Source organism: Limanda limanda, chromosome 8, assembly GCF_963576545.1.
Source record: "Limanda limanda chromosome 8, fLimLim1.1, whole genome shotgun sequence".
Classification (NCBI taxonomy): Eukaryota; Metazoa; Chordata; class Actinopteri; order Pleuronectiformes; family Pleuronectidae; genus Limanda; species Limanda limanda.
This window is the reverse complement of record NC_083643.1, coordinates 8,346,760-8,363,190: the sequence shown is the minus strand read 5'-3', so window position 1 is coordinate 8,363,190 and position 16,431 is coordinate 8,346,760. Positions and strand designations below refer to the sequence as shown.

The window sequence follows — 16,431 nt, the reverse complement described above, 5'->3', positions numbered from 1 at the left end:
TTTTTCTTGGGGTTTCTCTTTGGGACAGAGCATCAGCAAAAACTGCAGCTCAGATGAGGCGGAGAGGCATGAATAATCCCCAACGTGGTCGTCAGTGACAGAAGGAATTATCAACGAAAAGTCCTGTGATCTATCCCCAGCTGATATATACATCTCACTGTTCCTCGTGCTGTTGCTGTTGATCTTTCCCAGTGGCGTATCCCATTGCTGGTTCTTTCCCTCAGAGGGGCACTTCAGCACCACTCTGTCCCCGTGTGACACAAATATTTCCTTGCTCTCGCTGTGGTCTTGTAAGGACATGTCTTGGTAACTGAGACATTTCTTACCTTTAATCACAAGACAGTGAAAGTGCTGTGAACTCTTCACCAAGCTCTTCTCAATCACAAGACTGGCCCCTCGGTCTCTGACCTCCACGAGACCCTTCATCTCCTCCACCACAGGCTCCAGTGACACGCCGCTGTCCAGGAAGAGTGTGGTTTTAAAGGACGGATACGTTTCATGGTACCAGAGCACAGAGCTTCCCTCCAGACCAGTGGAAGTGCTGTTGCAAAGCAGCTCGACCCCTGCAGCTCCCTCCTTCACGATGATCTCCTCAGATTCGACCTCCTCATCGCACACAGAGAGCTGCTGTGTGAGCTGGCTGCTGAGTTTCTGGTTCTGCCAGCATTCCCTACGATAAATCCCAGAGTCCATGTGCGTGAGGTTGAGGATCTGCAGCCCGAGCAGCTGATTATCGTGGTTGAGGCGGACGCGATCCAGCAGGTCATCTGGAGGTGTGACGGCCGTGCTGTTGTCTGAGGAGTTTCCAAGCAGCTTGTCTCCCCCCGGTCCAGATCTGTAAACAACAATATAATCCACTCCGAAGCAGTACCCCATCTCGATAATGCTGCCCTGCGCTCTGAACACGGGCTCTGGTTCCTCGCTGTAGGCCCGGTGGAGGAGCTGGAGGCAAAGCAGAAACTCAAGACACCACCGGGAGGTCATCTTCTCTGGCTGTCCCGGGCCATGTGCTGCTCTCACTGCGTACAGTAAGCTGGTTTTACTGTATCCACTGCTGCCTGTCACTTTGGATCCACCTCCAGCTTGTTCCCTCCTCTTCCACAGACCGACACAAACTCAAACACAGACACACAGCGACAGACACACACACGCCAAGAAACTCCAGCAGGTAGTGATTCATCAAAGTCTTTAACTTAACTGAGCTTAAGTCTGACACAACGGATTGAGCCAAACAGAGCATAATAAAAAGTTAGGATTCTGGTTGTACATTAACAGCGTTGGTGTGTTGTCAGACTGGATATCTCTACGCTGTGGGTGTGGTCAGTCACCATGACAGCAGTTTGAAGGAGTGTTCGTCTGCACTTCTGTTTTTTTTGAGGAAATTCCGCACAGGCAAGATTCATTGCTATTTGGAAATGCACCCAGATCATGTTTTTTTGTACCAACATGCCCCTTATTAACAGAGCATGCTAATCTGAACTCCATCTCTGAGGTATCGGGTATAATGTGTTTCTGTGTTCTGGCAGCTTTCATTACACTATTTCTTTTGTCACTGCGAGGCAACACAAAACTTCCATTCATTCCCGAGTTGGGTGGTGTGATACACAATATAAAAGCTGTAAAATCCAAATGGGTCCAGTCGTTATATAATTCGCCAACAATATTTTAAAATAGAAACCTTTCCTGTCCTCGGGAGAGCAGCCTCATAATGTGGCAGTTTGCTTTAGAGCTAATATCTTACTTATTGCTCATGTTACGTTAGGTTTCTTTATTCTAACCTTTATTCTGTTTTTCAATGACGCAACACAGTGGGACGTCGATGGTCTTTTAGTGGTTTAATATAACTTTACTGAGTGTGAGTTCAAGAGATATTTTGCTTTTAGTACAACTGAACATGAGCTACTATATTATTGAACTAATAACCGTGAGCTGTAAATGTGCTTGTTAATATACAAAATAAAACAAACAAGGGTTAAACCTGGTTTATGAAAATGAAACAAATCAGACTCTAAGATGAAATATGAAACAATAATAGTTAGGTCAGGAACTGTTTTTTTTTTTTACTCCTGCTCTCTCTTTTACTTGCTTTTCAGGTTGACAATGTTTTAACGTTTCTCTGGTATTTAAGTGTAAGATAAACCTTGCTGGGAAAACCCATGATAATAGATAACACTTTAGACAAGTGTTGAGGATGTGTGTCACGTGGGGCCTTTGGTATTGTGTGGTGAAATCTACCTGTTTGTTAGACTCCGGGCCAAGTGAGATGAAGGTCAAGAAAACGGGTAGACTGTGGAGGGGGGAGGGTGAGATGATCCTGGAGGGAAAATGTTTTGAGAGTTATCTGAACAAAATATCCTTTGCGATGCAACATATTCTACCCAGGACCCGAAAGATTAAGAGGGGCCTTTGGCCAGAGACAAAGAAAGGGACAGAGCCTGGGAAAGCTTATACATTCCAAAGTTAAAAAGACAAAAAACGAATAGAGACACAAAATTGCCACCAAGAGACAAAGAAAAATAACCACAAAGATGTAAAATGGCCACAAAGAGACAACAAATACAGCACAAACAACCACAAAGTGATAAGACAAAAGAGACAAAACGACGATAAAGAGATAAAAATGACCAAAAAGAGACAAAAAACAAGCACATAGCGTGAAAGCCAACTCATAGAGACAAAACGACCGCACAAAGAGATAAAAAACGACCATCAATAGATTGCATTGTGTGCTAACATTTTGAATCTTTCAGTCCGAGGGGGTTCTTCGTAAGATGGGTGGGTGGGGGGGGGGCCTTTTAACTATCTTTGCCTAGGGGTCCATTTTCTTATAATCCGTTCATATCTCGTCTGTACAAAGCCGCACCAAGTGTGTGAGCATCTGCGAGTGGTCTGACAGCCTGTATCACAATTTGCCTTTGTTGCCCAGCGGCAGTTTGGAAAAGCTTCTTCTCTCCTCTTCCAGTTCAATGCCTTTTGTTTACGTCTTTGTCCCGACGTCTGCTCCCTCCTCTCCATTTTGTCTCTGGCTGATGCCGCTGTTCCCTGAGAACTGCTGTGTCTGTGCTGCTGTTACCTGGTCACTGTTGATGCTTTCATATTTTGCGCAACCCACAACAATGAGCGTGAGAACGTACCAATTCCAAGTACGTGCCAACAGTCTGGATTTCAAGTTCAGACAATTTCAACATTCAAACGCCTACTCGGGTTATTTAATTTGCGTCTTTATTTGACAGTCGGGGGAGATAGATGTGTAGTTTAACCAGGAGAGCTGCTGCAGTGCTGACCGACTATCAGAAGAACTTCATGTGAACCCAAAGTTTCTCAAAGCCCCTCCTGAGTGTTAGGTGCATTTCTGAAAGCAGATTCTGTTTCTATCAAGGAGCGGATCGTTCTGAATCAAAAGGATTGTCCATGTTTAGTAAATATTGTAATCAGGCCTGGTGGCCTTGTGGTATGGAATTTGATATGACTCTGAACTTTGACTCCTTTTATGAAGAGTATTTTAGGTTTGCTCTTAGACTCTTTATTACTTTTCCTGTTTTCCTCGTGTTAAGGTTTGTTTTGGATTTGTGTTCTCCCTGACTTCTGTGTTTCCAGTTTTTTTTGCTCCTTGTGTGTTTCCAGCTTGAATCCCAGTCTTTGTCCTGTCTTTGTGGATGTCTACACCTCTTCCTCACGTGTTTCACCTGTGTCTAATTACTCCCCCTTTTATCAAATCTGCATTTATGGGTCCAGCTGCTCCATAAAACCCGACAGCATTAGTTTTAAAATCCAAAGTTCAATCCTCATCCCTGCCTTTGTCGTCTGTCTCTCTGTGGTGTGGATTCAGCTAAGTTTGTTTTATCAGTCACACATCATGTATATTAGCTTTGTGTGTGCAAAAGTGTCCTTGATTTGTGCGCTAGAAAAAGTTATGCACATCTTTCCACCGTATGAATGTGCATGTGTGAATGGCTAAAACTATACAGTAGAGGGCTTGGAGTCGTCATTGAGACTACTGAATAAATAAATACACACAATTGACCTTATGCTTTATCTTAAGATTCAGTCTGTGTCTATTTTACTTTTAAAGATTCAGTTAATCAGTTGATTTCTTTTTCATGTTATTCCTGCTCAAGTTTTAAGTTCCTCATATGTTGCAGTTAGAGAAAGAGGAGGGGCCAGGAGGGGAATTTACTGATTGCATGAGTTTGCTTAAACCCTTGAGGGAAGTCTTAACAGGTTGACTGCAAATAGACGAAGGGAGAATGATATTGTTTATTCTGCAGGCCCACATGTTGTGTCATATCCCTGCTTTCATATCTGAGGAAAGTTGTTCCCCCGTGAAGCACGATAGCAACACCCTCACCCTCAGTGCTCTGCGATAACCAGCTCACTCATGTCAACACACTGGCTTTCAAAAGAGAAAGGACACACCAACCTGTTTCCCCTTCGAGGCGTTTCATCTGTTTGCTAGTACATAAACCATAATGAACCCGGCTACCCACTCGGCAGCGGCGGCTCTTGTGCTGCTGAGGGAACAGCTTGCCGAGCTGGTGATCAAGCATCGTGATTAAGCACCAACTGTGAGAAAACTCTCCGTGTGTTCAGTCCAATTCAGCCCTGTGCTGATTGCACTCATCAGCGCCTCCGTATGCTGCCGGCTCTGGAGCTGCACCGAATGCTGGCTGAGATACAGATATTATTTGGCCAATTTTCTTTTAAGCACTGGACATAAGGGCTGTGATAAAAGAGCAGGAGCTTTGAGGGGGGGGGGGGGGAGTGTGAGCTTGGAATCAAATAACATATCGACGTCTCATAAATGTTGAATGTTTATCTTTTCTAAGAAATAACAGCTTTTTTTTAAGGGGCCAGTTTGAATTTGAAACGTTTGCTGTGCTTCACTGTAGTGCTCACCGCCGCCTCTGTAGGGCGCTGTGGTGAATCGGACAACACACACACACACACACACACACACACAAAAGAAGAAGAAATCGGTTTCATAACAAAACGTCACATCCGCTGACCGCAGCTAAAGGTAAATCACGTTCTGACAAATGTGTTCGTGTTGTTTAAATACATCCTCGTTTGTTCTAACATATTTGTTCAATAGTAAGTTATGTTTAATTGTAAAACCTCCAAGGGGAATCACACGCCATGCTGGTGGAGCAGCGTCACTGCCTCCTGTAGTTGTTAGCCAGCAAGCTAATAGCACTTAGCATGTTTCTCCAAATAAAAGCACGGCAGACTTTTATTTTGAAGTCGTTGACCTGTGGCGTTAAGTCAACGGGGGAAACCTCCAGTGTAAAATTCAGATTGACTTATTATGGCAATAAAGTTGGAACGAGCTCCTGAATCTGTTTGATTTGACTCTCGAGTTGAGAACAGATGTGATTAATGGCTCCTCCTCCACTCTCCCCTTGTGAAACATCTGGCAGCAGCTGTGCAGAGTCACCATCACCCTGCTGCTGGGGATCCTGTGTGATGACAACGAGGCTGTGAGGGGGGGATTCAATCAATTACAGAAAGCATGAGAGAAGAACAGTCAGATTAGAAATATTGTGAGCAGGAGTTTCTGAGTTCTCAGATGCAAACTTTGACATACAGGTTTTATTTCATAATAAAACCCACAATAAAACCCACAAACAAGAGCCGTGGAACTCGTAGCAAACTCCCCTGGTCAATGTGGGAAAGACTCTGGTGACTGTCTCTGCCTGTACTCTGTGAGATAAAGTGGGATTTTAAGGGTTATTAACTACTTATCCTTAATTCTGGGGAAGTGAAAATTGTTAAGACACTGTGATTTTCTTTTTATATCTGCCATACGTCTATATTTTCATTTATTATGGTACAAGAAAGGTCTTAAAAAGAAATGTATATGTATCAATATTTGCCCTCAAAAATCTATATTGGTCGTGCTCTTATTTTTTTGTCAATAATTACATATACAGTTATTCTCCTGCCCTTCTCCCTTTTTCTCTCACTCTCTCCGGGGATCAGCATCAGGACTTTGCATCAATGTTGAACTTGATGGCAACATGCCTGAGCCTCCGGTGCCAGCGTGTCGCCGCTCTACCTCTAAACTTCAGGATATGCTCGACGCTGAGTTCAACCGAGAACCAGCAGACCGTGCAGGAGCTCTATGATCTCTCCGTGGACATTCAGAAGGTCCGGCAACTTAAGGGCTGGGTCCTACACAGGAACCCAGCCTATACCAGGGAGGTGTCTAATCTGCTGAAGGACATGGGGGCCCCAGGGTTCATAATCTCTCGGATTTTAGCAGATCATCCTGAGGCCGTCCTCTGTCACCCGGAGCAGATGCAGGCTCAGAAAGAGCTGTGGATGACTGTGTGCTCTAACCAGAAAGAGCTGGTTGGGATCATTGAGAAATTCCCGGCCTCTTTCTTCACCTGCTCCAGCCACCTCGACAGCCAGCGTCAGAACATCGCTTACTTCCAGAGTTTAAACCTCAACAAGCGGATCATCACCAAACTCATGGCCAGTGCCCCCCAGAGCTTCAGCCGGCCGGTGGAGCAGAACGAGGTGATGGTGCGCGGCCTCCAGCAGGCCTACCTGGAGCTGGGAGGGGAGGAGGCCAACATGAAGGTCTGGCTTCAGAAGCTGCTGAGCCAGAACCCGTTTGTTCTCCTCAAGTCCCCGGAGGTGCTGAGGCAGAACTTGCTGTTTCTCAAGGACAAAGGCTTCAGCGCTGCAGAGCTCCTCCACCTCATCTCCAAACTCAAGGGCTTTGTCATCGAGCTGAACCCGGACAGCATGCGCCGCAGCCTGGCGTACTCCAAGGAAACCGTGGGCTGCTCCGAGGCAGAGCTGCGGAACATCGTCCTCAACTGCCCGGCTCTGCTGTACTACCCGGAGGACATTCTGGCCGAGCGCTTCGAGGGGCTCCTTCGTGCTGGGATCAGCATGTCTCAGATCATGGGCACTCCAACTGTGCTGGAGCTGACCAGGCAAATAGTGAATTACCGCATCCAGCGACTGAGGGAGCGGGGCTATGATGTCGGGGCCGGTAGTCTGGAGGTTCTAAATGGCACGAAGAAGAACTTTGAGATGAGCTATGGAAAACTACAGCTCCGCACAGAGAGACCAATTTTTAACCCTGTCGCCCCTTTAAAAGTAGACGACTGACAGAGGTTGTATAGAACTGATGTGAGGAAATTAAAGCTGAAACTGGATTTGTACTGTTCTTATAATTTATACTGTGTCAGTATTAAAGTGTCTCAGTCTAAAGGTGCAACCACTTCTAGTATTTATTCTAGAATCACTATTGACGTGTTTATCCTCACAGTTTGATTAGGAAAAATTACAATGATGCCCTATGGAGCCCGAGAGGCCAAAACTAATCGACCGGAGAGTGAACAATCTCAAAATGCAAGAATTTATTGTGTAAAGACTCAAATTCAGTTTGTTTTTTTCACCATGTGCTCAAATCTGTACAGCAGAGAGAATTTTTTTCCTGCTGCCAAAAGTTCCCGACCTTGGGGGATGAAAGTGGCAAACAACTTGTGAGTCATGTGAGTGCTATTTTTTCTCCAAGCCCCCGTTTTTGCCTCGACACGTTTCATTTATAAATTAGACAAAGAAGATTGTGATCACAGCCTATTCATCAGTTTGCGTTATGTTATTACACATAACAATCAGAGCGCTTTTATCACAGATATGAATCCCTGTCGGAGGAGTTGTGGATGGTGATGTCACGGCGTCCCAGAGCAACATCAGACAGTGAGACAAATGCATTGGGCTCTTAATATGTCACACGTTTGAGGAAATATAGTCCCTTGACAAATAAATACTTTATTACTGCTTTATTTACAATTGATCTCATCACAACAACTTCATGACTTAAGTGTGTAAAAGGAGACACGCTGACTCGTCTATCAAACACATTACCGAGGACAAACAAGGCTTTTAAACTTTTATTTACTGCCCGAGTCACATTTTCACACAATGTTCTTGGCAGCACAGCCGTTTCCTTCAGGGTGGAGATCTAACTGTGCCTCCTTTTTTTATTGTTACTTTACAAATGGAGAAATTTCATTGTAAGCTATCCCACTACAGAAATGTCACTTCATTAGAATTTCAAATGAATTCAAATGCACCCACAAGATGAAATGGAAAAAAGGAAGGAAATGGAGTTTCTTTGATTTGGATTGGAAGTGCTTTATTTGAACACACTCTCTGGCCATCTTTAGAGTTTCAGATCATTTATGCAAAATTGATTTTCCATTATGTTTGGTTTTATTAATAAGCTTTTCAGGTCTTTGTGCGTCATGGATTAGTGCCCGTATTTCTTTTAGAGTAAGCCAGAAAAATCCATATACAATCTTACGGAGCGGTGTCTAAGGCGAGAGAGGACACTGTAAAAGGTTTCAGTCTCGTTTTAAATGCGTCTTAATCTTCAGGAGCCAGCGAAAGCCCTTGAAAAATGCTTAAGAGTGGCTTTTAATGGGGGCGAGCTTCGCCGGTAATGAAGCCACGACTTTATGCCTCGAGGTTCGCTCGCTCTCGTAATGTGGATGATGGGGTCACAACAAAGAAAGAGAGGACTTGTGTGTCCAGAGGGAGGAGGCGGGTGGCTGGTGTTGGTATACATTAACAACTTCCACTTCCCCATCTGCTGCCGTCTGCATCAGTCAGCATGGTTCCGTAGTCATGGCGATAGCCACTGGGCAGATGATGCAAAATTGAGTGCATCTAGTAATGAATTCGAGCTCAGCAGATGGATGCTTGACTAGAGTTAATTTTCCAACATGGAGCCCTCCAGGGGCAACATCACACCTCAAGCTCACTGCAGCTGATGTACTGATGTTACTCATTTTAATCAGTGACGATGTAAGTCATCGTGTTGCAGGGTTGTGTCCGTCACCAGCGCTAAGGAGCCAATGCAAGGAGTTCATCGGGATGTTTGAAGGTGAAGTGGATGAGACGAGGCCTCGGGTGTGTATAAAATATATAACCTCTATTTCTTACCCAGCGTCCTTTTGCTGTGTCTCCTGCTGTGTGTGCGATGGATCACGCAGACAAGCCACAGAGGTTAATTAACGAGAGAATAAAATCGTCCTTTAACATTTCAAACACGGCACATGGATTGATATGAGTCATTCTTAACATTGTCTTTATGGGTCATTTCTCACCAGAAACGGGCGACAACTGCAATTAAAATCTATCATTTTTATCTTGATGGCGTCCTTGGGTCCCTTGAAAGGGGCTATAGTAATGTAAGTTTATTATTTTTTATTAAAAACGACCTTATAAAAAACACCTACCATTGTTTTGTGACATCACTTGTCTCTGAAACTCACCTGTGACCTGATGAGATGACTCAGATACAGTGAAGACACACCTGCAGGGAAATAAATGTCACATTGATGGACGTCTGATGCACAGAAGGTAAATGACTTTCTATATTAAACATTGCATCTGAGATTCACATCATGGACTCATCTGTCACCGCTGCACTTGTCACCTGTGGCGTGGAGCGGTCTGTTGTGTTAATATCACCGGCTGGCAGATTCATTCATGTCTGATTTGATTCTGCCACTCACTGTTGAAAGCAGCGTTTGTGTCGCTGCTTGTCCTTGAGACCCAGAATAACTCTACTCTTTAAAAGTACTGCGTCAGAAATTCATTTTTTCACGGATCACACTTTGACTAATTACTGGAGATAAATAACGAAACTCACTGTGGCTCAATTTCATTCAGCAACTTTAGTTTCAGTGTCCTTGTAACGATCACTGTGTCTCAGGCTTGCCCAGGGCCCAACTGTTAATATTGTTAACATCGGTTACGTCGTAAAACTTCAGTCACACTTTTTTCTTCTGTGATAAATCACAGGATCTGCAGAGAGAAAAGTCCCTTGGTGTATGTGTGTGTGTTCGGTGTGTGTGTGTTTGAGACAAGGCATCGACAGATTTTGTCCTGACCATGAACTTTTAATGCCGGCTAGTCTAGGTCAAGGCCTGAAAAATTCATTTTTCAAGATATCTCTGTAAATGATAGAGGAACAGATCTAAAGCTTTTGTCGATCAGAGAGTTGATGTCACAAGATCAGTGATGTTTACACTTGCACCAGGAGGTTTTCTTCCTCCCCCGAGATCGACCCTGATTGACACTTTAATGCATTTTGTTGAGTTTTATTTTGACAGAGGTTATGTTTTCCATGTTGTGTGTGCATGACACATGTAACGTACAACATCACTATCTCAAGGCTCAGGCATCAGTAGAGGCTTCAGAATCAGTGAATAATTTAAATGTCACATTAATGCTGTTGGATTAATCTGAGGTATGTTGGAAAGGTTATTTCAGTGCTGTCACATGTCCTTCTGTAATGCCTCCCCCTTGTGGCAAAAACGACCATGTACAACAGGATGAACCGGGGTAACTTTATTCAAAAATGACAAATTAAACTCGCCCAGTGTCACTTATTTGGTCTATTAATTGGCTCACTTCATTCAAAAACCCTTGCAAAAAGCTATACAGTGAAAACCATTGGCAATAACTATGTCACAGCTTTTCTAACCACAACAAATTACACAATCTATTTATATCTCTACGTCATATACATGGAAAGAAAGATCATCATAACATCAAAGCAAACCAGTTGGATAAGTTACTGGTTTCTGTCGTGTCTGCTGAGAATCGAACACATCTTATTTTCCATTGAGCTTCAATATCACCAAGGAGGAGAAGATGGAAACGCTGACAAGTGACAAAGTGACATTAGATGTTGGCAGAAGATTTTCTTCCCAGCAAAAGGCAAAATTAAATATAAGCTGAAAGTTGGTTTGAGATTTAGCAGGGCCGCTGCGGTTTGTCCAGGAGCTGTGCACAGGGTTTTTAAGGCAGAACAGAACAATCCAGTGATTTAGTTTTTTGATAATATCTCAAGTCTCTGATCTAAATGGCATCACAGATCGATTTCTTGAATACTTGGAATTTGTACGTAATGCCGTTCTCCTCCTGAATGCCACTCGGTACCTGAGGAAATCTTATTTGGAGACAAAGGGGGAAAGAAGGTTTTGTTAGTTAATTAGGACAAATACTGTTAAATATAAATATAACAATGCAATGGATGAACAGTTTAATAAAACACTGAAAGGCTGCTGATCATCTGCAAAACCATGAAACCACTGATAAAAAAGCAGTAAAATATTCAACGACTATAACAAGTTTGAATCAAATGAGAGAAAACAAAGATACCAGTAAAACGAGAGGTAAGAAGGTAAGAATCTACCTTTAATGGACACACAATAATTTATCAATAAAATTCAATGGAACAGAAGTTATATTTACAGAAGTTCACATGGACATAGACAACTGGACTTGCTCGTCTTTCTTATATAGGTTTTACCTCATCATGTATTAAACAAGTCCAGTTGCCTACATGGAGACAGCTGTAACATTGCTTATCAAAACAATGTCGCGGCAAACCAGTGAGGGTGGAAGTCAGCAGAATCTTTTGAGCTGAGTTAGTTCGAGTACAGACAATGCAACCGCAGGGAAAGTGCTGATGTTTGCTTTGTGACTAAGTAAAAATCACTCTCTCATGATGCATTCGTGAGATAAAATAAACACTAACCTTTCTTGTAGTTTGAACACTCCTCTGTCAAACTCGGGGAAGAAGACATCACACTCAAAGTCAGCCATGACATCGGTAAGATAAACCAGATCACACCACGGGTGACTCAGCCCGGCCTGGTCAGAAAACACGAAGCAAAAGGTCACATTTGCGATGCTTCTTCATGGTTATGCAGCACAAGAAGGAGAGAGACTAAATGTAAGCTGCAAAGGAAACTCTGCATGTTGATGGCAGTTCTCTTTTCAACACCAGTGCTGGTGTGAGATTATTTAAAAGATGTATCTGTTGGATCCTTGTTATTCAGTGATCAGGCTTAAACCAGCTATTCTCTGAATGTGCATCTACGACTATTTTACCTTGTAGACCTGCATACCACCAACGACCCAGATGGTCTCTATCAGGTCAGCGAGGGGGGGCTCTGCAGCCAAGCGGACAGCGCTCTCAAAGTCATCAGACAGGAAGTGGGCATGATCTGGAACTTCACTGAAAGACAACAGAGTTCAGGAGCAATTCAAAAGATGTGCGTTTACTCCCTGGAGCAAATTGAACAGATAAGGGCTCCACTCGAATCTCAGAGCTGACCAGGTGTCGTGTGTGTGATAAATTCGCCACAAGTTGGTCCAAAACTTGATGTATAGGTTGTGTGTGAGAAGTGGAAGATGTGGGAGCTGAAAGAGCTGAAGCACAAAATACTTCAAAAAACCTGCAACTGTCAATAAAAAGCATTACAGCTAAAATATCATAATTCAAAAACTGTGATGAAATACAAGGTTCAAGGCTGAAAGTTTTGTTGTCTGTTTGAAGCTCGAACAAAGTCTGGACCTGAAAGTGGGCTGAAGTGGTTGAATTTCAAAGTGGTGAGAAATGTAGATGACGTGTCAGTTCCCTTCATTCGTTTCAACGAGAAAAACTTCAAACAAAACGTTGAATATTTCATAAAGTACGAAATATATAGTAAAACTAAATACATGCAAGATTGTCTTACTGAGTAGAAATAAGAACCAGAAAAAATCAATCTCTGAAGAAATTGTGGTGTAATCGCTGTTTTCTGCAGAAGCTGAATTGTGTTGCAGGCTTGACTTTGTCATTGAAGTACTATATTATGTTTGAAAAAATAAAATGGAGAGGCATAATAATACAACCAAGGCACCAAGCAGTGATGGGAGTTTCCATGAGTCTTATAACGTAAGCCAGCTCAAGTTTGGAGAAACGGCGCTGAAGCCAAAAAACCATCTGGAACGCATTGTTCTGAGAACTGAGGTGTTACAACATGTTGTGGAAATCACCTAAAGGTAAACTGAACTCTGCCAAAACTGAAAGTCCTGAAACACCTGAAGACCAAGTCATTTTGAGGGCTAACTTTTGAAAACATCAAACACAACAGAAAACAGATCTTTGTATGACCAGTGGAATGTGTGTTTGTGTTTGTGTCTCTGTGTGTGTGCGTGTGTGTGTGTGTGTGTGTGTGTGTGTGTGTGTGTGTGTGTGTGTGTGTGTGTGAGATATATGACTCACTTCAGTTTGGTGCTCAACACCACATGTAGAATATTAGCCAATGGGAATGTTGTTTCTGGGTGGGATAACCAGCACTGTTCGCCCCAGACCATCATGTTCATCTTTCCTGAAATCACAATAAATACAAATATTTGATACTAACGTCGACTTCTCAAGCAGCACAGCTCCCATGTCTCTGATGATGAAACATATTATAGGCCTTATCCAGCATGGAAGAGGATAACATCTTCTATAGTAGTGGCCTTTACGTCATTTCATATCATAAAACACATCAACACATTACAAGATTATACGTGACCCTACGTGAGGTGATAATATGACAGGATATTGATCCGGGGGAATACCTGGTCTCGACACCCTGGTGACAGTGTTGATGAAATACTGGAATTCAGACCTGGAAAAATCACATATTCAATATTAATCCAAACACAAAACAGACGGCTTTTACAAAGATACAACTACTTATAGTTTGCAAATAGAATGAGGAATACCCTTATGAATATGATATGCAATTATAGATTATATAACTAAATAATGCATTAAAACAAATACAGAAATCAACTTTTTTCATGAGCAGAGGAGGACAAATATTTCATATAAACAGCAAAACATAAAAAAAATCTTTGGTTGATAAATCATGGGTTGTACGTCTTCACTGAACTGGCTCAATGCGTAAGTAATACATAGACACAACAACTTATATGAATATCAATCATGTATATACTGATCAAAAGTAATATATTGATAAGTTTGGGTGTTTTTAAACATTTTCTTATATTGATATTGCCATGGTGTTATTGCCCAGCTGTGCATATTTTTTTATTATTTTTTATTCTTTGATGTTTTAATTTTATTTCTTGTTAAATGTTTCCTTTTTACTTTACCATTTTAGCTCAAACTGCATTTACAACAGATTTTGAAAGCTCTTTCGAAGATCAAAGGACAGCTTATAATTTTTAGCTAAAAATCTCCATGTCGCAGACATTTTTGCTGGACCTGTGACATGATTTCGGTGAGAACATACAGTGTTACAGTGAAGTTATTGATTATTATCCATAATAAATATTTCCCAAAATTATACAAAACCACATTTTCCCAAACATAGTACTGGAGCATAACCAGCAGGACTCCCTGGACCTGCGATGTGATTTTGGTGAAAATGTACAGTATTACAGTTAAGTTATTGAATAATCTTCATAAAAAATATTTCCAAAATGTATGATAAATGACATTTCAAAAAAAATTGTACTGTAGCATAGTCAGCAGGACTCGCTGGACCCTTGTCATGATTTTGCTGAGAATAAAAAAGTTTTACAGTGAGGTTATGAATATTTTTGTAATATCTCTTTTCGGTGTTGCACTTTGTAGACGGTCCCTGCGCACTCGTCTCACAGCAGGCTGTACATAGACACCAATGTGCTGAGTCCATCACGGAGGACGAGGACTTGTCATATTGACGATGGGCTGTAGCCCGTTGTCTCCCTTACCACGGTGGGAATTATGCAGCGTTTGTGCTTTAACAAGGTTTCACTTATGACTTATTGATCCGGGAAGTCCGAATCTGTGAATATCTTTCCAACTTTACTGAACTCTTCTCCTCTTCTCACAGCTGTTTCATTGAACCGTGGTTGTCAATGACATTTTTGGCGATTCTAAAACGGTTTGTACGAACCCCTCGTTAATAACTGTTTCTAACACACTCTGCTGGAGTCACAAACTTTCTCCCCTAATAAATATGAATGAAATATCAACAATGTGTGTGTGTGTGTGTGTGTCTCTTACGGTAAATTCCAGGGCATTTGTCCGTCTTTCCCCATGCCCATGTCATTGCAAACAGCCGCGATAGTGCGCACCGGCTTCTTCTGCATTTTCTCCAGGCTCTTCTCCATCTCGATCAGGTGAACACGACACACAGGAGCTGCTGATCAGGGTCTGCGACGGGAACCATTTATCAGGATGAGAACTTCCCTATCACCGCCCACCGACTTGCGGCCACATATTGGACATGGTGGATTTTACACGCTTTACACATTTTATTCGCGTTTACTGCCATCGTGTGTGACCTGTCCTCATACTTCAGCTAATTCTCTTGTTGCCTGGGTATTACAATGTCCATCCACTGTAAATCATTATGGCATAATCAAACGCTGATCAGTATCTGTGATACTATAATAAACCCCTGGGACTTCAGATATTTTGCCTCGTCATAGGAGGAAAATAACAAAACCAAAGCCATTTAATTTGTTAAATTCGCAAAGAAACTAATTTCTAAGAAACCCTTTTTAAATTGTGTTCACAATTACTTGAATTCCTTGTGTGAAGAGATTACAGTTTAATAATAGTGAAAACAAATTTAAATATATACAACAATGTTTGTGTCTTGCATTGTTATCTCAATAGAGTTAGAAAAATAATAGATTTACCATCACATTGGAGACAAAAGCACATGAATTCACGGTGGGTACATTTGAGTTTTGGTGACACATTATTTACCATAGGTATCTGAAAAAATCAATAACCAAATATACGAAAAAGTCTGAGAACCACTGTGGCAGTGGAAGACAACATCTGTCCTCACAACACCCTCATGTCGAAACTTCAGAGCTCCTTTTAACTTTTTCCCAAAATATGAATTTCTCTGAACTCCTTCCTGTTTCTGAGATGTGTGATGCATCTGCATCTGCTGACCAAGACGTGTTGTGCTGACGGTCCAGTCCAACATGTGATGAGATTCTTCTTCGTGGTTGTTAGTTACAGTTACTGTGTGTTAGCTGAGGTCACAGCGGGAGCGAGCGCTATGAGAGCATAGAGACAGAGGCACCCTTTGTATACCGGCTCTTGCCTATAGGTTCAACTTGCTCTGCCTCCAGGATTTAGAGCTGCTCCCAGATGGAGCCTCTTCTCAGCGCCACTTCTGCGTCAACTGTCTTCTTTCTGCATTTAAACAAGAAACACAACACGCATCATGAGACAACTTCTTATGGATTTAGTCCCATCCTTTTTGTATGTGAATGGAATAAAAAGAACATTGACATCGATCAAGAGCAACAGGATGACGGAAAGCACTTTTGAAGCTGTAATGAAGTCGATTGCACTGTAACAACATGTTTTGGTCTATTTACTTGGTTAATCAACTCTGTTTTTTTGGAAGATCAACAGTAGTTTGGATATACTCTGTGGTCAATAGCAAGTTGCTAAATTACCTTTAGAAGAAAAACAAGTTAGTAATCTCCCTTGTACAATTTGAAATGTACTTTATTCAGACACATTGTCAACCATTTAGATTGTGTATCTGTTGGAGACGTTCCCTCCTGACTGAGCAGTTCTTCAGAGGACCCTCC

General features: G+C 42.2%; 2 protein-coding genes across 2 annotated transcripts; one reads left to right on the top strand and one right to left on the bottom strand.

Moving 5' to 3' along the window:
- The first annotated feature begins 4,991 nt into the window (after positions 1-4,991).
- On the top strand, positions 4,992-7,225 carry mterf2 (mitochondrial transcription termination factor 2). The gene is made up of 2 exons (XM_061077094.1): positions 4,992-5,017; positions 5,980-7,225. The coding sequence occupies exon 2, from the start codon at positions 5,998-6,000 to the stop codon at positions 7,123-7,125; it is 1,128 nt and encodes a 375-aa protein (XP_060933077.1). The 5' UTR covers positions 4,992-5,017; positions 5,980-5,997; the 3' UTR covers positions 7,126-7,225.
- Positions 7,226-10,893: 3,668 nt separating this feature from the next.
- LOC133009855 (dihydrofolate reductase-like) lies at positions 10,894-14,979 on the bottom strand. Its single transcript, XM_061077396.1, has 6 exons — positions 14,873-14,979; positions 13,435-13,484; positions 13,091-13,196; positions 11,932-12,058; positions 11,576-11,691; positions 10,894-10,984 (listed from the first exon to the last, which is right to left on the bottom strand). Exons 1-6 carry the CDS (start codon positions 14,977-14,979, stop codon positions 10,894-10,896), a joined length of 597 nt encoding a protein of 198 aa, XP_060933379.1.
- Positions 14,980-16,431: the final 1,452 nt, after the last annotated feature.

Excerpts from the sequence above, each read along its gene's own strand:
- mterf2 (XM_061077094.1), top strand. The coding sequence starts at position 5,998 with ATGTTGAACTTGATGGCAACATGCCTGAGCCTCCGGTGCCAGCGTGTC.
- LOC133009855 (XM_061077396.1), bottom strand. The coding sequence starts at position 14,979 with ATGGAGAAGAGCCTGGAGAAAATGCAGAAGAAGCCGGTGCGCACTATC. Across the intron at positions 13,485-14,872 it reads CAAATGCCCTGGAATTTACC|GTCTGAATTCCAGTATTTCA; the intron begins GTAAGAGACACA and ends TGATTTTTCCAG. Across the intron at positions 12,059-13,090 it reads GTGTTGAGCACCAAACTGAA|TGAAGTTCCAGATCATGCCC; the intron begins GTGAGTCATATA and ends GTTGTCTTTCAG.